Source organism: Lipophrys pholis (genome assembly GCF_963383615.2).
Source record: "Lipophrys pholis genome assembly, chromosome: 18".
Lineage (NCBI taxonomy): Eukaryota > Metazoa > Chordata > Actinopteri > Blenniiformes > Blenniidae > Lipophrys > Lipophrys pholis.
This window is the reverse complement of record NC_137646.1, coordinates 23,590,018-23,613,019: the sequence shown is the minus strand read 5'-3', so window position 1 is coordinate 23,613,019 and position 23,002 is coordinate 23,590,018. Positions and strand designations below refer to the sequence as shown.

Below are 23,002 nucleotides of genomic sequence, written 5' to 3'. Positions count from 1 at the left end.
CCTGCTTTCCTTTGTTTGTGCACGAATTCTCTCTCTCTCTTTTCTGTCTCTCTCGCACACACACGGAGATGTTTCCAGAAGGCCAGATGCTTGGCAGGAAGGCACCTCTCTGAAGAATGTGACGGCTCCATCACTTTTTCCGAGCGGTTCCTCGAGACATGCCCGCTGGCTCCGGGTCCCGAACAGCCGGCGGTGTAACTGGATCCAGACGGCTCCTCTGTAACTGGATCCAGACGGCTCCTCTGAAGCAGGAAAAACAAACAACAACAACAAAAAAAAACACCAACAAAAAAACAGAAACCTTTGTGAGGGGCCGTCGAGGATTCAAACGCGACACGTGACCTTGGACACAGATCATCCCTCTTTGTTTTTGTCCAGCCTCTCAGCCCCGGAACCTTTGCAGGGGGCGGAACCATTGACACTGACTGATTAGTTTCCTAACAAAAGTAAATCACCTGCTAGTGAATCAATAAAAGGAGGTAAAAGTCAAACCTGACAGTGACGTGAACAGGAAGTTTTGTTTCGGAAGGCTTTGTGGACCGTCTCCTCCCATTAACGTCCACGTTTGCATGTTCTTCCTGTGCACCGGTGGGGTTTTTCTCCAGGTCGTCGGGTTTACTGCTGATCTGTCCGGGATGTAAACCTGCAGTCAGCTGGGATCGCCTCCACACCTCCGTCACGCTGAGTCACATCAAGCTGTGTAGACGATGGATGAAGGGATGGACCTCATTGATCTCTGGTGTAGATTATTCTAATAACAATCATTATACGTCATGTCGGGTGAAGTTACTTCACCTCACGTCGCATTATGTCACGTTACGTTAAATTACAGTGAATTATGTCCTGTTACGTCACGTTACATTGAGTTATGTCACGTCATATTTATGTCACGTTATTTTGAACGACGTCACATCCAGTCAAATTATGTCACGTTAGGTTACGTCATAATACGTCTGGTTTGGTCACATTATGTCGCTGTGCCTCACGTCATGTCTCATATCATGTCATGTCACATTAAGTCTTGTCACATACACTTATATATAGTCTCATATATACAGTCGATTTGAAACGGGTACAAAAGCTGCTTCAGTTACAGATTAGGATGGCAATTTCACTACATTTTCAGCTGTTTTTGTACCTGAGTTTTGCGATTTCATCCTTCTTTTCCACCATTTTTCAGACAATTTTGACATTTTGGAATAGAATAGAATAGAATAGAAACACTTCAGTATTCTTAACTACTTCCTAACTGCTCCACTAGGAAAAAACAGAAAAAGATGAAAATCAAATAAGACAGGATCAAAATTAGCTCAGTAATTTTAAATATTAACGTGTTCAAGGCTAAATTGTGACGAATATAAACAACGAAAGGATGAAATGAACCAAAACACAGTAAATACTATTGACAGGGAGGAGTTATCATGGCCACCGGAAGGATCTCTTTTCTAAGCAGTTTAGATTCTTTCTTTTTTTTTTTTTGCTCCGTTTTAAAGCTTTTTTTTTCTCCTTTTAGAAATTCTTGTGTTTTCATTCTTTTTTCTCCCCATTTTAGTTATTTTTAAGGCTTTTATTTTTTTTGTCCAAGAGACGAAAGTCGTTTTGAAAATGAATGTGTAAATAAAATAAATAAAATCATATAATGTTTTTATAGCAATATGCCACTAATATGTGTATTTTTTTACTCCTTCAAGTGCCTTATTACACTTATTGATGTGCCTACTGATATGTTTTGTTTTGTGATTTTGTATTGTAACTCAAAAAGACAATAAAAACATTTGTCAAAAAAATAAAAAATAGAATGTTTTTGCAGGTTTCATCGAGTGAAAGCTCCAGGGAGCCACATGTGTCTCCAGACCAGTTGTGCTCTGCTGGATGCGTCCAGCTGTTGTCACGCGCGCTGCTGTAATGGAATGACGTGTGCGCATCTGGAGGAGGACCTTTAGGAGGATCCGTCTCTCCTCCTCCACCTCCCTCTTTCCTTTCTCTCTCCGACCACGTCCACATTAGCTGCAGGCTTCCTAACAAAACGATGAAGCTTTAGTGCGCAGCAGCTGATCGTCTTTCTCTTGGGATCTTTCTTCTTTTTTTCTTTTTCTTTCTTCTTGCGCCGGTTTTTACGCACAAACTTTGTTTTGTTGCGCTCCATAAAACAAACAAAAAAAAACCTTTTCTGCCCCGTTTTGGGCGTCGGTGGTTGTTTAAAGCTGTGTCGTCCTCCCTTCTCTCTCTCTCAGGACGGATTTCACCGTTTAAAGTTTTTTTTTTTTCTTCTTTTTTCCGAGGGGGAGTAAAAAAGTAGAGTTTGCAGAATGCTGCTGCAGCTCCTCAGCCTGGCCTGCGCTCTCTGCTTCACCTCCGTCTCTGCAAATGTCCTACAAGCTGAGGTGAGACAAGACCAACTCTTGTTTTCCACACATAAACACACACACACACACACACACACACACACACACACACACACACACACACACACACACACACACACACACGCGCGCGCGCACGAAGTGTAATTGGTGGAAAAATGCGCAAACACTCACACACACACACGTTTGTCTGAGAAATATACTTCAATTGTAGGTTAAATGCAAATAAAATCAACGAGTCAAAAGTTTACTACAGGAGGTTTTTTTTTTTACTCTCACTCGAGTATTTTTTAAACAATTCGTGGATGTAGAAATCACAAAAATATTTAGTAGTACTTCTTTCAAGCAAAACTTCACTCACACAATTTTATATACTTTAAAAGTTACAAATAACAATTGGGTACATCCGCTTTTTGAAAACCTTTGCCCTAGGAGTTTATTCTTGCTTTGTATCTACATTTGTTTACCACCATGTACCTTTTGTTTACTGCATTCTTGGTGTGAGAAATGCATCAAACATTGATATTATATACAGATACTGAATAAATAACCTGCTATTGACAATGTAACTGATACTTTTTAGTATTTGCTTGATAATCAGGAATACTACAAACAACTTGTAAACAACATCTCTGTAACTGGGAAGCATTTTGTGGTATTTTAGAAAACGTACTACTTTGAAAACCGTAAAAAATTACTGCATGTTTCCATTTAGAATTCATATCCAAATTCTTTACATTTTCTGTTTGTATTTCAGTCTTTTAGAGAAAATTCACAGTTTCCACCTACTTGTTTATAATATCTTTTGTTATAGTGATAATCTCAGTACTATGATTTTATACAATTGAATTGAATATCTACTATTGTTTTTATTTTTTCACACAGAAAAACTGCATTATGCAGCTTTTGTGGTTTATGGAGTGGAGCCAGGTTTGCCTTTGCAGTATTTCAAATCTCAGCTGAGCTTCTTTGTTCTTTAAAAAAGAAAGGAAAAAAAAAAGGGTGTTGTTGGTGGAGTGGTTATTTGAACGGAGGAGGGGGTTAATGGTTTTCATCTGGCCGTACATGTAGACAGTCGGCCACAATAAGCGGCACCAGGAGAGACTGGAGGCCTCGTGTTTCAGAAGACGCCAGAGTCCAGGTTGGTCCGGTTCTGTCATCGGGTCTCGTGCGGTTTTGTAAATAAGCGGTCGGAGGCATCCTGAGCGCCTCCAGTCTCTGCCGTCGAGACAACAAGTGGTCGTGAGCCCACGTGTTTGATGTGACCATGTGCGGCGTCGCGCCGGGTCAGCGTTCAGCCATCCTGTTGAGGAGCTGCAGGTTTGGAAGTGTTTCTCTGTATAACGCAGGATTTCTCGGCAGCAGTCAGGTGTGACAGGTAACTGAGTCACGCTGCAATAAAAACGCAGTTTTAACTCTTTGCAGGAGAGGCTCCGGGGCCACATACAGTCCAGTTTAACCTCAGATGGGTCGAACCAGCAGAATATTCAACTAATGACCTTTACATCTGAGTTTTCCTGTTATTGTTCTAAAAATATTAGAAGTTTTTTCTGAAATTAGACATATTACAGTGTTTTTCCTGGATTCATGTTGATAGAAGCCGGTCGTCTGCAGACTCAAGCACGTCTTGACTAACTATGGTCATGATGCTAATGCTACACCACGAGCAGCATTAGGGCATTGAGCATTATCGACATCTGCTGTTTGGTTCAGGGTCTTGGTAGATGTAGTTACTTGGACAGTAAGTAATCTAATTAAACTAGTCAGGTAAACACCTCAGTCTGACTAAACTAGAAGAGGTGTTGTAAATGTTGTGAATGACACATCTGATTTCCTCCTACTGGCAAAACTCTGTTTTTACTCAATGTCAGCATGTGACGCTTGACACTTCTTCAAAACTTCGTCAACAACAACTGATGTCACAGTGCAATGCATTATGGGATCTGTCCACTGACTGATAATAATTCTGAGGATAAATTATAAAGAATTCAGTCAGATTGACAGAAAATTACCTTGTAAACGAAGCTCGTGTTGTGTTACGACCCCTAGTGGACAAAGTAGGAAAGGCAGGTATTTTGGGGGGAAATGAATTACAGTCGCTTTTACAAAAAGTGATTTACACTACGACAGGAACTCTCAAACACTAATAGTGCCGGCTGCCATGTAAGTTGATCGACCTCCACTAGGTTGAATTGGGGGGTTCGGTGTCTTGTGCATCGTCAAGGTCATGAGGTGAATTTATTGAACCCGAAGGTAGAATTTTTAAGGGACACTTGAATACGGGGATGATAAAGAAAAATCTGGGATCGAAAAGTGACCAGCTCCACTAACTCATCTCCCCCTGTGTTTTAGACTTTTTCCAAGACATAATCAAATGTTGGTATTTTCTTAGTTTTATTTGACTGTCTAGTGTTTTTATGATGGCTCTGCCATAACTGTCAATGTATAGATGGAAGCTGCTTCTTTTGGCCAACAGGCCTTATATTTGACCCTCCTACCTTACAACGCACAAAGGGAAATATTTAAAAATTGTAAATATCAACCCCTGGGAGCTGTTAAAGGAAGGCTCAAGACCTAAATGGTTTGTAATTTTAACCTTTTTTTTTTTTTTTTAAATCTATACGAAAGCTTCATAGTCTAACAGAACAATATGAACAAAACACGACTCCCTCATTTTTAGCTTTAAAAATTTAAATGGCAAAGATTCCTCCGTGGATTTCTGTAAAACATACATTACATGTAATTTCGTGGTTGCCCCGGGAGCATGTTTGAAATTGTACTTTCTGACTTAAATGGCCACAGCACATATTTTTGTCTCTTCCACTTATATATTTCCAAGTGAAACGCATCACTCAGGTTTGATAAACTTTACAAAATCTTACATAAATGACACATTTTCTGACTGTTTCACTTTAAAAAAGTAAATAAAAATGCTATCAAAGTTACCAAATGCAGCCCCATAAAGAGTAAATAGTGAAGTGTTAGTGTTTCAGCGGTGGGTGGACGCTCCATATGTGAAGGAGGACTTTAGTCACTGACCACAAGACTTTGGAGTGTGAGTCAAAGCCAGACAAGGTGGAGAGAGTCAGACAGTTTATAAGAGGCCGCAGGCGGCTTCCCTCCTGCGGAGCGCACGTCGGCGTGATGATGAACGTCTCTGAACAAAGTCAACAGTATGGCTGTTTACGATATGGCGAACCTTGACTGCAGCGGCGGGCTGGTAATGGTCACCCTCGCGTCGGGACTCAAAGTGAGTCACGTCACAGTTGAGAGTACAGATGAGATTTCAGACACAAAACAGGACATCTTCATCCACAATCAGGATAAACTTTAATAATAATAAACAACGGCCAAAAAAAAGACTTCGGTACATTCTTAAAAAGAAAGAAAGAAAATTGGTGTGAGATCTTGAAAACTGAGGAAAACAAGTGTATCAGATGACAAGGAAAGTTTCTCTGGTCAAAAATAAATTAAAAAAAAGCCCCTTTGTGTTGTTTTTGTGGAAACAATCAGTGTTTTATTGTCCTAAAAGACGACTTGACTTGTTTCATGTTTGCCCGGACTGATAGAGAATAGTTCTTCTGCACACGTGCGAGTCGACGGACAATAACAAACATGGCGGCCTCCAGAGAGTCGTGACTCCCAGTACAGATTCTCCTGCAACTTGGTAGTTTTATTTTGACAGTCACCGTAATGACAATCCAACTCGGTCGTCTTGTCCATGGGAACGTCCGCGTTCTTGCCGTGGTGGTCGTCTGTGTGGTTTCATTACAAAAACAAACAACAGCGCCAACTCGTGGCCTGGCATGCTAAATACACCATTTCTGCCGTTTCCATGGCAACAGACACCTTTTTTTTTTCTTTATTTAAACATTGCTGTGTAAACGCGAAACTCTTTTGAGGCAAAAATGGTGCGTTTTCACCTCGTCGCAACAGATGTCCACAAGTTCGTTGTACCTGAGTCAAAGTCAACGTTTGAAAGACAATTCGACACGAGATGTAAACATTGGTAAACATTAAAAAAACGGATAAAATCTGAATCGGCCCAGAAACCATCATGTTTCCCAATTGGCAGGATTTGCATTGTGAGTGACATCAGGTATAAAAGGCCCAAGGTTGTATGTGTGTGTATGTGTGTGTGTATGTGTGTGTGTGTGTGTGTGTGTGTATGTGTGTGTGTGTGTGTGTGTGTACACCTTTATCTTCAGAAATCCTGGCGAGATGCCGCCAGACGCTTCAGTTTGTCTTGATGCCGAAACAGGATAAGCTTTAATCACCGGCTTTCAGGGTTGCGTGGCCCGTGGAACCTGTGATCAAGAGGTAGACGTGTCTCTGTGTGGGGAAAGAAGACAAAACTGGGAAGATGCGAGAGGCAACGTTAAGATAACAAACCGGTGAGGTCAACGTTCGGCAGGGCGAAGGAGGCGCAACTCAGAGCAATCTGGTTGCTTATCTGTGTTGCTGAATATGTGAAGAAACCAACTTGATCCAGGTTGGGTGAAACAGACATCACGCGTCCAGCTGTTTCCACTTCTACATAAAATGCCGAGTTGGACCCACGTGAGCAGAGGAAGTGGGCAGCGACTTGCTCTCCCTTCATATCTGGATAAAAATAATGCTGGAGATTTCCCCCGTTGCCGTCTGGAGACTCGTGTCTTCGCCCCTTCCAGATCTGGTCTGAACGCACATCTGGTTCCAATCCCTCGCAGCCTTTCATGTGTGGATGTGATATCAAAAGAAACGCCGCCGCGACAGGCGGGAGCTGCCACTCAAAACAAACGTTACATTAATCAACTGGATCAGAAATAATGAGAAACTGATGCGGCCGAAGAGAGAGAGAGAGCGAGAGAGAGACGAGGGCTGAAATGGTAAAGCTCAGGCGAAGAGACGGCATCAAACAGGAAGTGACACGAAACTGCGAAGTGCCGAGTTTGACCCTGGAGATGTATTTTTGATGAAACTGTACATTCTTACCACTTCCAGCCCGAGGCTCTCGGAGGTTTAGCTAAAGGCCAGATGTGTGTGAAACAGAATCCGTCCTCAAGTCACGCGTCCTAAAACCTGAGAGCAGCAGTGTTCCTTTCAGAGTAAAAGTTCCCCTCGTGATAATTAGATTCTTACTACACATGGTAAAATACTAGTGAAGTAAGTCGACAACGCGTTAGCGATTCCTAACGAACCAATGAATGTGAGTAAAGTTCTATTTCTCCGTCCTAAAAAGAGTTCCTCCAGTGATTTCACGTCAAGTCCTGAATCTTTTGTGGACGTAGTGTCTTGTCGGGTCGCACCGTCCGTTAGTCGTAGCTGTGTCAAACACTGCGATGAAGCAATTATATTATATCTACTCCCTCTGAAATGTTGGAAATGAGAAGTAGAAGCTGTCGTCAGGAGGAAAGATTGATGTGAAGTTCCTCATAATTGTGGCTAAAATGGTCCGATCACACTTTTCTGTGTTTCCCATCACATGTGTGATGTTGAGTTAGAAGCAACATGGAATCTGATCATGATGTACAAAAATAGATAAATAAAAAGGTTCATCACATGTTGAAGTGGCTCATTTGAGAAGGAAACAAACGCTTCAGATCGCCCGATTCATACAAGCCCCCAGATCTCAGCGTGCCTGAAGCGGACGCCACCGTGAGGCTGATGTCAAATTACAAACTGCCATTTGAAGTCATCGAGGGGCTATTTACTGGAGTAGAAGCGCCGATACTCACAAGGTATAAGAGTAAAGCGAATAACTGAAATACCAGCGACTTGGCACCTCTGCTGGTTCATGTGGGACGACAAGGAGACGAATAAGGATTTTTAACTAAATATGAAGCGTAACAACGTTGAAAGTTAAAGAAAAGCATCTTTTAAACGTGTTTCTTATGTATCAGTAAAATAAACCTGTCGTCAGAAGAAATCATCTCGGCCTATATTGTGATTAGAACAACGTCATGGTGGCGGCATTAATATCTTGGAAATTTTCCTAAAGTCTTAACTCAGAAGTGAAAACATGATTTACTGGACTTATTGGGTGTTTAAAGCAGATACTGCATCTTGCAGTTGTTTTGTGCAGTCAGCAGTTTTAGTCTCATTCCCAATAAAGAGTTTAGAGGGTGAGAGTTTGACCCAGAAGGAAGGAAGGGAGAAGAGAAGAAGTGTTGCGGCGTGTTGGTGGGAGCGCAAACTGGGTCAGAGACGCCAAGAAACTCCAGGCAAAGTGAGATTCAGCCACTCTGGAGCAGAAAACTCTGGTTTTTTTCCGTTGGCCCAGTGCGAGAGGAATAACTGAGTCAGAAGTTCTCTCTCTCTCTCTCTCTCTCTCTCTCTCGCTCTCTCTCTCGCTCTCTCTAATGTTTCTACCTCTCCCACTCTGCTGCGACTCTGTGCTTTCCATCATGCCATCATTCCTTCCTTCCTTTATGATGCTCTCGTATTTCTTCACTCGTTCAAGCTGAAATTGTGAAGACAGGAAACGAACAAGTGTGATTAACTTCCTCAGTAAACATCTGTGGAGGCGGATTTCTTTCTCTTTTTTTTTTTAAGTTCAGTATTTCTTCATTTTTCATTGGCTCCAAGAACCGTTGCCATGGAAACGCACAACCTAAGAAACGCAATAGGTTTTGAGAATAAACCAAGAAAACTATGCGGAGGTTGAAACTATTAATTATTTTTGCAGCTTTGACAGGTGCAGTCTATAAATGAAGGTTTGCCAGATATTCTAAAAACTTTTCCTCTGCTTTTTCTTGCATCTTTTTTTTTTTCTTTCTTTCATTTGGACGGTAAAACCGGAAATGATTTTATAAAATTTTTTATGATAATTATTTCATTAAAACACATTTTTTATTTTAAAATAGTCTTATTTAGATTAATTCTAATGATAAAATGAGCTTAAGAAGCTAAGTTACAATAGTTGAAGACCATATATAAAGACTTACCAGATATTTCCAATTAAAGGCATTTTAACAAACTTTTGCTTGATATTTTGCTTTTTTCTGAGGATAATTTTCCCCTTTTCAAATAAATAGAGGATAAATGTAATAACAGCTTTGATAAAAACACATTTTCACATCTGAATTTTTGTGTCATTGTGAGGAAATTAAACACGTGTAACTAACGTGAGATGAATTTGACTTTTTATTGCATTTTTAAGAATCAATCATAATAAATGAACCTGAAATGCTAATTATTTAATTGAAACATATTTTCAGGATGAACATTCTTGAACATCTACAACATTTAAGGAGTATTTAAAAACACTTATCAAAGCACTTATCTGACATGGGACGTGTCTTTCCCCCCCAGTATTATGAACCTTTCATGATAAAAGAGCCTTCAATTTATTACCGTAATTTCTGGACTATGAGTCACAATTTTTTCTTTTTTGTTCTTTGGCTTGTCATCTAACTTATAATAAGAAGTAGCTTATACAGACACTGCAGTAGGAAAATAAATGTGTCTTATGCACCACTTATAATTCTAAAACCTTCCTCTTGTCCTTCTCCCACTGATGGAAACATAGATTCTCACATGATGTGTTACTAACAGTCAGTTTCCCTTCCTCATTGTTTTTAACCACAGGAACTATAACCGTATATCGGACTTTTTCCTGTGGTCGGATTCTGCTTTGTTGATGCGTATCACGACCATGTTTCACGAGAATCTACGTAAGAGTCTGAGACAACAGGAGGCACCCACACGTCCTGTGGTCGGTGATGGCACGCCGGAACTCGGCACGCCGCGGCATCAGGGCGGCCAAAAGAGAGTCGCTCTCAACCAGCGTGTGGTTGGACGTGGTTACGAGTTACATTTAGACGTGTTCACATTTTGTTGCTTCAGTATTTGAAATGCAAACGATTTCGGGCAAACAATTTTTGTCATTCTAATGTGTTCTATAGTAATATTTTTTTTTACCTGATTTTTGGCAATAATTTGAACTTTTGGTCATTTTAATTTTAGATATTGATATTTGATATTTTCAATCTTGTTTATTCTGATTTGTAACATAAGATTTTACCTATCTTTTTTGGCATTTTAATATTTAATAGCATTAAATAAACGCATCCGGAAAGGTTGAAGCCTGCAGAGATCAGCTCTTTAGGTCGTTTTGCTAAATGACCCACAAAGTTAAATGCTGTGAACATGGTAGAAATTAAGAAATTTGGACGTCGGAGCAGTTTTGGAGCTCTGATGGTACAGGTGGTTGTTTTCCAATCAAGCGTTTGGAGGTTTAATCCTCTCCTTGTGTCCAAGTGTCACAATTGGAGTGTGTGTGTGTGTGAATCTTAATATGATTTTATGTAAAAGTAGAATTCCATAGTCTGAATAAAATCCTAAATTTGAATTTCACTTTTCACTTATCCATATAAAAAGGTAACCTAGTTGTTTTTTGGCATTCTTAAATAATTCAATGTTCAGTCTTTATTTTTGACAAAAATTTGGTTTAGCAGAGGCAATTTGGGTTAGGTCTTAAAAAACTAGTCAAGAATCTGAATAGACACTAAACTGCACAAAAATTAAGAAAAATATATGCTTTTTAGATTATTTCTGTACTAGAGAAAAGGTGTATCGCATAGAAGATCCGGGACACACCTGCAGCTCATCCCACAAATGCCTGTTCCTTATTAACTAGTAAAGTGTTACTCAGGCTTTACAACCGTATTATATTAACTGTAAAGATGCATTACTACAACAAGAAATACAGTTTTTTTTTCCTGGAGTATCAGTCGAATACGTCGAACAAAGTACCATGAAGAGGGAAGAAAAGCATTTGTTTTTTAAGTTCAAACTTAACTGCAGCGTGGATAACCTTCTCAACCAGCAGCTGCTGTTCCAGAACCACCTGTATATGATTTTAATTTGAAATCCGGTTTTCGGGAGTAGTTCTTCTTGCTCTCTGTCACATACAGTAGTAATGGAGTTTTTTTTCTGCCATACTGTAACAGCTTTCTGTTGTCATACAGTGACATCTAGTGGTCAGACACTGTTTGTTTTGATATATACAGTGCATGACCAGCCAAACAACAACAACAACAACAACAAAGTGACTTGCAGTCTTGAAAAAAAAAAAAAAGAAGTCAATCCACCAAACACTTTACATTTTGTTTATGAATTGTTTTAATGCTCCTGTGAGGTCGAACTCTGGTCGCACAAACCATGCGTACATCACCGAAGTGACCTCAGCTGTGTTTCCCCATCTGTGCATTATGCGTTCAGACCGCACAGAGCCGGCCGTGTGTTTACCGGACCAGCAGCCAACCTTTTTGACCACACGTGGCGGCGCAGCGAACGGGGCCGCCAACAATACCCGCCATGTGCAAGTCTCAATAAATAGAGGCTTTGATGGCGGCTGCTGGGAGTTCCAGGGAGGAGGGGTGCATGCTGGGATACCTGGCGTCCCGGCCGGAGGTGGTGGGGTGTAAAGTAGTCCGGGGTCGAGAAGAGAGAAGTGGAGGTTTTGATGGCGTGGGGCAGGCTTTTAGCAGCGGCGGCGCGGGGAGTGTTTTTATAGACGCAGACGCGTCACCGCACTGGAGCCGCGGGACACACTGGCAGCAGTCAGCCGAGCGGCTGGGGGGGGGGGGCCTGGTTGGTGTCGGGGAGGCAGATCGACTCGGGGAGAGGCGGAGGGCAAATTAAATTTACTAGATGGTTAAACGATCTGGAGAAATCTGGAAGAGCTGAATATTCAGGGAGCCGTGGGATAAGTCGCCTCTCTGCAGGTCGTCATAAACGAACCTTGTTCTGAAGCCTCCAGGGCCCCCCCCCCCCCCCCCACAGGACTAACTGTGTGTGTGTGTGTGTGTGTGTGTGTGTGTGTGTGTGTGTGTGTGTGTGTGTGTGCAGGTAGTCCTTCCCCCGCCGCTCAGTTTCCATTCCCCTCTCCTCCTGAAGAGAAAAGCAGCACATGTGGTGGAAACGAGAAAGATATCCGAGGCGAAACTCCAGGAAATGTTTTTCTTAGTCGTCCTTTAAAACGAAAAACGATGGCCTGACAACGACGTGTCGAAAACAATCCCCGGAAAAGCCAGAAACTCTGAAAACTCTGTAGTTTGCATGTGAGGCCACTGGTTGGCGCTGTGGTCTTTCTTGAACGACAACCCCTCGTGTTTGTAAACACACAACGGTACGATGTAAACATTTAGGGGAGTTGAAACTGTCTTTCTAAATGTTGTATGAAAGAAACGCTTCTCCACTTACGCCGACGATGCCGCGGTAAATGCGAGTAAACGTACAGTTTCTTGTAGAAGCGAGTGAACGGCAAAAATACTCAAATGTTTTGTTGTCCGTTGAGATAAAAGCAGGTTTTCGCAATATACCATTTCCAGTGACTCTGAATTCCGTTGTCTTGTAAATAAACGGCTAAAACGTCGCCATTTCGCTTAAAGACGTGTGCGCGTCCAGGTATTCCTTCCCCCACTCCTCTCTCCTCCTGAAGAGAAAAGCAGCACATGTGGTGGAAACGAGGAAGATATCTGAGGTTTAGATGACGCTAACGGAGGAATTTGGGGTAATTCCACCACTTTAATTTGTGGTGGAGATGAAAATGTGTTTTAACTCTGTGTGTGCGGATACATAATTGGAAACACACACTTGAGCATTTGATTCTCTACAACTGGCGGCGCCTATGCATATAGATGGCTCCCCCCAGAAACCATAGCAGATTTAATCCCGGTATCGTTGAAATTACTCCCAATTAATGTATTACTGTGTTTATTTCATGGTGAAAGTATAAATTGCATGCTTGTTTACTTAAATAAAGATTTTTTTGTTTTATTTTATTAAATATTATTTAAGGTTTTATTTTTCAATCAGATTTTATATTTTTAATCTTTAATCTAACCCTCATTCATTTTAGTGTTATGGTCCAAAATGTGCAGAAATGTGTGTTTCTGCCTGTTTTTATCTTCAACTTTCAGTATCTTCAGCAATCTGACTGCGCGTTTTTGACGATATGTCGGTGAATTCTGTCTGTGATTGGACGATCATACAACAGAATTTGTCTGAGCTTCCCTGATGAGTAGAATATGGATGTATAATTCCATTTGTATGCTTTATGAGACCTACATGACAGATTATGTCAACTTTGACAGGATAGAATAATAGGGGTCAAAACAGAGGTCTGATTAAACTAAAAGTGAAAAGTTCATTTCAATAACGTGTCATCTTTGTCATCTAAAGGTTATTTTTCCTTTCCTGAGGCCAGCAGCTTACAAGCGATTCTAACTTGACCCAGTTTAGTTGCTTTCGATGTGTCGTCTGGCCCGAGTACAGCGCTAACAAATACGCTCACCAGCACATTTTGGCTCCGTAACTAAGAGTGACATTTGGGTAAGTCACACCTAAACCCCATAAAACCTCCTGCTTTTTATTTCATGCTGTGGTTTTTTGTGCAGATTAAACAAAATGAGCTTCAAATGGAGAACCTTTTGAAGAAAGAAAGTGACGGCTGGTCCCTTCGCTTTACAGTATGAGTGTTGAACAAGCCGTCTCCAGGTTGACCACAAAGTTTTAATTTACAATCACAAGAAAAAAAAAAAATAGAAAGTGAATAGGAAGTTTTCCTCTGTTTATAGAATAAATGCAAAACTAACAAAGTCAAGTGAAGTAAAGTCACTGAATTCTCTACGAAACAATAGGCTTGTACTTTCTATGTATATACAGCAGAAATACTACGATAGATGTATCCTGGCAAAGTGGTTAGTACCAAAGTACCAGGAGAACTGGGGTCTGGGAGTCATGACACTCCGGAGGAAACGTTGTTATTGTCCATCAACATGTGCAGAGGAACTATTTTCTCTGGCCGCGGTGCGCATGCACAGTAGCAGTGGTTCAGAAAAGTTGCGTTTTCCTCGTTTCCACGGAGACAGGGTCTGAGCTTTTTCAAAAAGTTCCATCTTACTGAACAAAACAAAACACAACTAATGTGCAATATATTGCATAACTGCAATGGAATGTACTCTTGCGTGTGTGTGTGTGTGTGTGAGTGATGACTGTTTGTTTTATCCCTCTATTTTTATGTTTAAATATTTTTTATTTGTACGTTTATTGATTTTATGATGCACAGATGGGTTGGCACTTTTTAATCTCCTTGTACTTGTGACAATGACATCAAAGTTTCTATTTCTATTTCTATTTTTTTCTCTCTTGGCTGGTCCTGAGGACCATTATTGTGTCAACAGATGCCCAAAATGCTGCGAAATTTTCCACTTTTTGTCATATGTGCAGATAAATAGACATTTACACTGTGCAATGAAAAGCTTACTTTTCTGGTCACTAAACCTATATTTAACTAAAAGATAAAAGTATGTACAGAAGGAATACTTGAAAATATTGTCATTTACAGCCATAATTTACCCTCGGAAAAATACAAAAGTGAGAACAAGAGTAGAAGTTTCCATCTGTTTATTGGAGAGATGCTAAACTCGCCCTCTCATAGTGTTAACATAATCGCTGATTCTCTTGAAAAAAAAAGGGGGGGAGGGGGAATAAGAGCCAGGCTCGCAGTTTCTTTCTGTTTACAGAACAAACGCTAAACTCACCGTCTCACTGTAGGGTGGTCACAAAGTTCTCGCCCAATTTTCTACAAAGAAAAGCAAAACGGTATTCACCACAATGAGAAAAATATTCCTCACGCAGCCACTTTGTCTGCCGCGGGACCACCAGCAGCAGCAGCAGCAGCAGCAGGCGGTGGGAAGAAAAGGCTGACCCTTCATGTGTGAAGATAAACAGTTGGCGGTTTCGGTTGACGCGAGGACGAGCGCCGACGGCAGAAGATGTCAAAAGACCTTGAGGAAGCGAAATGTGTCATTTTCCAGCCTCGTGACTGCCAGTTTTCTTTGGCTGCGATCGTCTAGACAGAGTTCTGGGTCGTTGTGACTGAAATGACATCAGTGTTTTCAGATGTTGTGTTTTATTTGGCTTTCAGTTCCCCTCTTGCGCGTTCTTACGACCCCACAACAAAGTGTAGCGGTGACAAGCCGGGGTCTAAATGGAGGGGCCGTTTGAGGATCTTCGGCTTTTGGCTTTTGAAAAAGGGGTTGGTAAGCGGGTTAACGCCACGGTCGTTTGAAAGGAAAGGCAATAAAGGCTGCTGCACAAACAGACGTTCAAACATCCGCCGACTCCCCGAGTCCATCTTGGTACTGAACATTCACGCTCAGAGGAGCAGGCCCAGGCAAGCTCAGCGACTCAAACGCCCACACAGGTTCATACAGGCGTCCGAGCCCGTATTTTTGTGTTGACTAAGACGTTTGCAATGTTTTTCTGGTGATTCTCTCAAGTCTGACTAAGGAAGATTAAAAGCGACAGGAAAAACAGCAATAATGCGGTTCAGAACTAAAACTGCGAGTCTCTCATACCAACACATTCTGAAACGTCTCAGTCGTAGTGAAGTTGTGGTCTACTTTTTAGTTGAGAAAAATTCCCCGCTCTTATTTTGTGTGCCGTTTTTGAATCATTAGTTTACTGTATTTTCAATGTTAATCTGACTGATTACCCAGTTATATCAATGCTCTTTTCATCTTTAAGTTATTGGCTTCTTTAGAAATAGAAAATAAATACAAACCAGTGATTATAACATCCCACCATGTCCTGTGTCATAATGATGGGGCCATTAACCCTTTATAGGACACTCCTTGAAAGACCTTTAAATTGAGTTTTTTCATTCTTGCTTTTTCTTAAAGTCGCCTTCAAATCTTTTCAGTTTCGTTACATATTAAAGTCAGTATAAATAAACTCCAAAACTTGTCATTTATGTGCCATACAAGCTCTTAAAAAGTGTGGAACTGAGCTAAATTACAAAATATTTCTCAATTCATTGTGTTAAGGAAAAAAACATGTACATGGGATGAAATTATCATTTGACGTCCTAAAGACTGCATGAAGTGTTTTATAATTATCATTAATCTGTAATGGTTGTAATGGTGTAGGATCCAACACATATAAGAAGGTTTTCAGACATTAATGCATCGTTTATATTGAAACATCCACAGTGAGCTGAGGTGGAGAGTTTCGCTCTACGTGTCCCTCCCTTTTGCTTATTATATTTTTACATGAGAGGGGTATAAATGACTATTTCAGTGTGATGTTATCTTTAACAATGCTGCGTTCTGTAGCCTCCTGCATGCCTGTTTTTATTGTAGCTTTATGTCTCCTACTCTTAATTAAACACCGCAACTAAATATAAAATGTGGGTTTGCTTTAGCAAAATTCCAGTGGATGTTTTTCTTCGTAACCTTAAAGGTCCGTTTAAATGAAAACAATCGCCTGAAGATGATATTTAGACAACAAAAGGACAATTGAGGGTCGTCAGTTAATGTTGTATGTTGTATTTTATTGATTTTCCCTTGATGAGTTATCCTCTCATGCATGTTTTTGGGCAGTGCGAGTGGGTTGGAGCAGCTGGACATGGAAACTCGAACCTCTTTTAGCCATTCGGAGTAGATTTTAAATTCACTGGGACAAACAAGTCGTCAACATTTGGAGCTCTGTTAAATTATCCCTGCAGCTTCAAGGCTAAACCTTGTTTATAGAAAAGAAGAAATATGTATACCGTGTAAACTCTTGAAGAAAAATGCTTTTTCACTCTGAGGTTTTGTTTTCTCCTTAGTTTTCATTGATTATAGTAAACATGGGTTGACTTTGTGACCAATCACTTGAATAAAGTCATCTCACATCATCATCTTTTTGTGTTTATTGATCCTCCTCTTCCCGTGTCTCCTCAGGCTTGGCTGCAGCAGTATGGTTACCTGCCTCCAGGCGACGTCAGAGCTCAGGCCATCCGCTCACCGAAGTCCATCGAAACGGCGATAGGCGCCATGCAGAGGTTTTATGGACTGACCGTCACCGGCTCCATAGACACCAACACATTAGAGTGAGCCCAAATTCCTATTCTGATCATAGACTATTGAATGTTTGAGCGGATTATTGGGATTCCAGGTTTGTTGGAGGAAGAATGTGACCTTGAGAGCGGTGTGAGTTCTCCTCGTGGCTCAGCGCTGACGTTTCCGTTCTCAGGGCCATGAGGCGGCCGAGATGCGGCGTCCCCGACAAGTTCGGCCCGGAGCTGAAAACCAACCTGAGGAGGAAGAGATACGCGGTGCAGGGTCTGAAGTGGGACAAGTCCGAGGTCACATTCAGGTCAGGAATCTCAAGCGTTGTTCAGCAGTTTGACTTTTTTTGTAAAACTTAATGATGCATTAAAGGAAATTACGAGGGTTGACTTGCCTACCTGTGATTTATAAACCCAGGGGGAGGCGACGTTCCAAGCACCATTCGACTTAACTTTTAATAAGAAATCCAAATTAAAATGAACGAATAGAGTTTGAGTCTTTAACTGGCAGAACACATGGCTTTTCGATGAATAAGACATTTTGTTTGCATTATACGAGTATTCGTGTTTTGGAAATGACAATAAAACTGTGAAGGATTTGAAGTAAGCTAGAATTTTGTGCCATTTACAGAAAATAAAAGTTGTAAAATATGTAGTTTTGTTCCTTTTCAAGTCTTATTTAAAAAAAGAAAAAGGTATTTATTTGTGTTTATTGCACTTTTTAAGATGTTAATGACAGTTCAAACCCTCACAAACATCACAAGAGTTAAAAATAATCACATCAAAAGATGAAAAATGTCATTTTAAAAGTATTACATTGAACAGCCTACGAAGGGTTAAAATTATTAAAACACCACTTTTGGAATTGACTGTATGATCAATAAATAAATTAAGTTCAAGAATGAAACATTTATGTAAAATCGTCAAATTATCACACTGCACATGCTTGAACTGAGATAAATTATGTTTTGCTCTGTACAGTCAAAATGAGAGGATTTCAGATATGAAAAAAAAGTGCAATGTTTGACAGGGGGGGATAAAAAGCATTTTTTGCGGAAGAACAGATGTCAAAGCACCGAGACAATGTCATCGTCTGCATACGTGTTTATGTTTAAAGGAAATCATATTGTTATAGAAATACTCAACATCATAAAAAAATTTTTTAATATAATGCAGTGCAGATAAAAAGCTTTCACAGGGTTTTTAGGGTCTTCTTTATAAAGTAAAATGTTTTAAATAGAGGTAAATCCCTCTATTGTCCTCCAGCAAATCACTTCCTGTTTGCATCTTCTGTCAGTTCTGCCTAAAACCCTCTCCTCTCCTCCCTCTCAGCATAGAGAACTACAGCCCCAAGGTGGGCGAGCAGGCCACGTACGACGCCATCCGAAAGGCCTTCAAAGTGTGGGAGAGCGCCATCCCGCTCACCTTCAGGGAGATTCCCTTCAGCCACATCCGAGGCAAAGTCGACAAGTATGCAGACATCATGCTGTCCTTCTCCGAAGGGTTTCACGGGGACAGCACGCCCTTCGACGGCGAGGGCGGCTTCCTGGCTCACGCTTACTTCCCCGGCCACGGCATCGGGGGGGACACGCACTTCGACCTCGCCGAACCGTGGACCACCGGCACCGAGGATCAGGGAGGTAAGAGGAGGAACAGAGTGGAAAGAGGCTCCTGGGGTCTGGTCCACTGTCGGTATCCTTCACCACTTTGACTCGGAAAGCTCCTCCTGTCATTCCTAACGTCCCCGTCGCCTCTCTGAAGGTAACGACGTTTTCCTGGTGGCCGTCCACGAGCTGGGTCACGCTCTGGGTCTGGAGCACTCCAACGACCCCTCCGCCATCATGGCTCCTTTCTACCAGTGGTTTGAAACCGAGAACTTCCAGCTGCCCGACGACGACCGCAGAGGCATCCAAGCAATTTACGGTGGGTCGTTTTACCAGACGAATAAAAAGGTTAAATATGTAAGCAACCTTTTTTTGTTGATATAGAAGAGCTCCATTCTTCAAGACCTTTCTGTTGGATTTATATGTGCAAATAAAGTCTAAAAAATACTTTTATCCCCTCATTTTTAGTCATTTGAAAAAATGATTCTGTTCTTTTCTTTGTGTTTGTGACAGTTTTCTATTTTCTATTCGCTGAGTTGTGCTTGACACATAAAGTTTCATGACCTCGGATTAAGAATTGTCATTTTTGGGACCAATTACACGATTTCAAGAGAAAATGGAAAACTGCCGTTGCGATTTGTTGTGGTGCTCGGAGCAAAAACAATGTGTTTTCTCTTAAAACTGTGTAATTGGGGCCTTAACGTTCTGGAATTGTACCTGCGAAAGGCTGAATTGTAGTATCCTGATTGTGGGAGTGAAACGATGAATTAGTGGAATTGGAAATGTTGAGAGGTTGTTTTAATAATTTCCGTCCCTCCGCCCCCCCTTAAAAAAAAAAAAATGGCAGGCACAAAATCCGGAGCGCCGCCTCCTCCCCCTCGTCCGACCAAGAAGTCCAACCCCGACCGGCCGGATCACGGCCCAGACATCTGCGAGGGACACTTCGACACCATCGCTGTCCTCAGAGGGGAGAGGTTCGTGTTCAAGGTAAGGTTTTTAAACTTTGATTTTCTCTCACAGTCCAGAGCGTACCCGGCGCCCCCTCCTGGCCCTGCATGTTGCACAGCGTAAAGTAAAAATTGAGGTCAAATGTGTTTTGATATTGTTGTGGTGTGCAGGACAAGTGGTTCTGGCGCGTGCGTAACAACAAGGTGCTGCCAGGCTACCCGATGCCCATCGGCCACTTCTGGAGGGGCCTGCCTTCAAACATCAACGCCGCCTACGAGAGGGACGATGGGAAATTTGTCTTCTTCAAGGGTAAGTTTCATCTGCAGCCCAGTTCTGCAGTCATTTCATGGCCTCATCTTTCACCTTCTTCATGTCTTCAACTCGTCTCCGCCCCCAGGCGACAAGTACTGGGTTTTCAGTGAGTCTGACATTGAGAAGGACTCTCCAAAGAGCCTGCGAGACATGGGAGCCGGTCTGCCCAAAGACAAGCTGGACGCCGCTCTCTTCTACACGCCGACGGGACAGACGTTCTTCTTCAGAGGCACCGAGTGAGTTCACCCCCTCTTCAGGCATTTTCACCTCTTCACTTTGTGGCTTCTGAAACAATAAAATCGATTCTTTTCCTTCTGTTTGTGAAAAAAACTGCATATAAATGTCATTTTCCATTGACAGCATTAGTATTAAGTTGATCCTCTTCACTTCTGTGGCATTTTTCTCTTCTTCAGTGAAATTTGAAAGCTTTTTAACAAAATCCTGAGCAAAATCATTATGCTTTTAATTGTCGATAATGACATGTTCTAACGTTTTTCTCAGTTTCTACAGTGAAAACGAACATAAATATTCTCATTTAAAGACTTTGATTCAAATTACTTCCAGGTTTTACCGTTATTTCCTTTAGGTTACATAATGATGGGTTGGTAACTTTACACAAACATTAGTGTAACGCCTCAGACGTATAAATACAACTGCACTTCAATCGTTTGTTGTTGTTTTTTTTTCAGATATTACCGTTTCAATGAGCAGACCCACAGAGTCGACAGCGATTACCCAAAACCCATCAGCAAGTGGAGCGGCGCTCCGGATAACATCAAGGCTGCTATCATGAGCGGAGACGGATGTAAGTCTTCTTTTATCTTTAACCAGCTACTCCTAGATTTTTCTCCCAGAACTAACCGCTATAAGTTCAACAACTCACCTCCGCTCTCCGTCGTTTCCCCTCAGCCTACACTTACTTCTACAAGGCCAACAAGTACTGGAAGTTCAACAACCAGTACATGAAGGTGGAGTCCGGCTACCCCAAGTCCGTGCTCACCGACTGGATGGGCTGTGAGAGCGAGGAGCCCAAGAAGGGCCGCAAGGAGGTGATCATCATCGACGAATCCGCGGGCGGGGCGGGCCCGGTGGCCGTGGTCATCCCCCTCCTGCTGCTGGTGCTGGTCGTGGTCACTCTGGGAGCCATCCTGTTCTTCAGGAAGTACGGCACGCCTCGACGCCTCCTCTACTGCCAGAGATCCCTCCTGGACAAGGTGTAGACTGAGCCGACGGGCGACTGACAGACTGCCGCGGAGGGACACACAGAGGGGAGGAAGAGGAGGGGGAGAGGAAGGCAACGAGGGCCGGAGGAGGGAACGACTGGAGAGGAGTCAGAGGAAATGAGAGGTTGAAGGGAGACTGTTTAAGTTTTGTGTGGTTTGTAAGTGCCACGACGGAGAGAAAGAGAGAGGAACGAAAGGCCCTAGAAACTGAAATCAGGAAAATGTATATTTGTATGTTAGCTATTTACTTTTCTGTTCAGAGGTTGAGACCCCGTATACGCGACAACGTTTCAAGTGGAAACGCGTCGCTTTTTGCATTTTTCGTTTCAGAAAAGTTCCGCGTCGACACGGCAACGGCAGAAACGCTGCAAAACGATGTTCTTAGCATGCCAGGCCACTAGTGGGTGCTGTCGGTTGTTTTTGTAATGAAATCACACACACATGCACACAGAGAACAAAGCGCTATAAATATTAATGATGGCGAGTACACAGTTGGATTGCTGCTTCAGGTGACCCTCGACTATAAAACTAAGAAGTCCCAGGAGAATATGGACACTTGACACTCTGGAGACCACCATTGTTGCTTGTGTTGATCTATTCGCGCGTTTGCAGAAGGGCTAATTTCTATGGCCATGTTGCGCATGACCAGCAGCAGCGTTTCAGAAAAGTTCCTTCTGTTTCCATGGAGACAAGAGTCGGAGCGTTTTCGAAAAGTTCCACCTTGGGAGCCGTTGTGGAAAAGTTTGCATTTTCAGTGGCTCCGTTGTCGTGTGAACGGACGAGCAAAAGGCGTCGGAAAGTTTTTTTCGCGTTTTCACTTGAGAACGTCGTCGTGTAAACGGGGCCTAACAGCAGACCCACATCTCACGGAGGGAACAAAGACTCGTCACGCCTCAGCAACAACTTTCTTCCCGCCTCCCTTCTCTCACATCCCAGGTATTAAAAAAAAAAGCAAAAAAAAAAAAGCATCTTTTTCCCTTTTCAAACTGGACGACTCCAGCTGAACTGCTGTCTGATTCGACTTTTGCCTTTGAGAGCTGCGTTTCTGATCGACTTTTTCACTCCCGAATCCATCGTCTCTGCGCAGAGTTCCTCCTGTGAAGCGCTGTTTGCTGTCAGATTCATTGGATTTTTGTTGGGATCACTTTGAATTTCATAAGTATTATCAAGATGTCCGCCCTTGAATCTATTGTTTTCAGTTTCTTTCCGAGGACCAGACGTGCACACTAATCACATGTACGGTGAGAAGGGCTGCTCAAACAACAAAACGGAGATATTCCTGCAAACATATAGACAAAACATCAATAGATATTCTTCATTTCCATGTTTAGGCACATCTGAGGAAGTCTGACCGGAAATGCAAAAGTGCCCACGTAATCTTTTATAGTCCCAAATTTCAGCATCTTTTTTTTTTCTCATTTCAGACTTTTTTTTTAAAATAATTTACTTGAAGTGTTACTTCTGTATGGATGGCATTTATATTTTCTCATCTTTGTTTCATTTTCTTTTCTTTTTTTTTTTACGTAAAAAGGGATTTTTAATTGGGAAAAATGTTTTGTATTTCTCCAAGTCGGGAGCGGAATAAGTACTGTTCTCAGTATTGATACTTCAGTATCTAAAAACTTTAACGTCCACCTGGTTTGCTATAACTTTGACAGGGCTGCGTGTAATACTGTGTTGCCAGGCGGGCAAATGTTGGATTATTGTACCAGAGACTCAGATTTATTGCAT

General features: G+C 41.8%; 1 protein-coding gene across 1 annotated transcript; it reads left to right on the top strand.

Moving 5' to 3' along the window:
* Positions 1-1,968: 1,968 nt before the first annotated feature.
* mmp14a (matrix metallopeptidase 14a (membrane-inserted)) lies at positions 1,969-22,257 on the top strand. The gene is made up of 10 exons (XM_080486605.1): positions 1,969-2,384; positions 17,078-17,226; positions 17,370-17,492; positions 18,517-18,824; positions 18,946-19,107; positions 19,636-19,775; positions 19,907-20,045; positions 20,134-20,284; positions 20,738-20,853; positions 20,958-22,257. The coding sequence occupies exons 1-10, from the start codon at positions 2,310-2,312 to the stop codon at positions 21,266-21,268; spliced, it is 1,674 nt and encodes a 557-aa protein (XP_080342731.1). The 5' UTR covers positions 1,969-2,309; the 3' UTR covers positions 21,269-22,257.
* Positions 22,258-23,002: the final 745 nt, after the last annotated feature.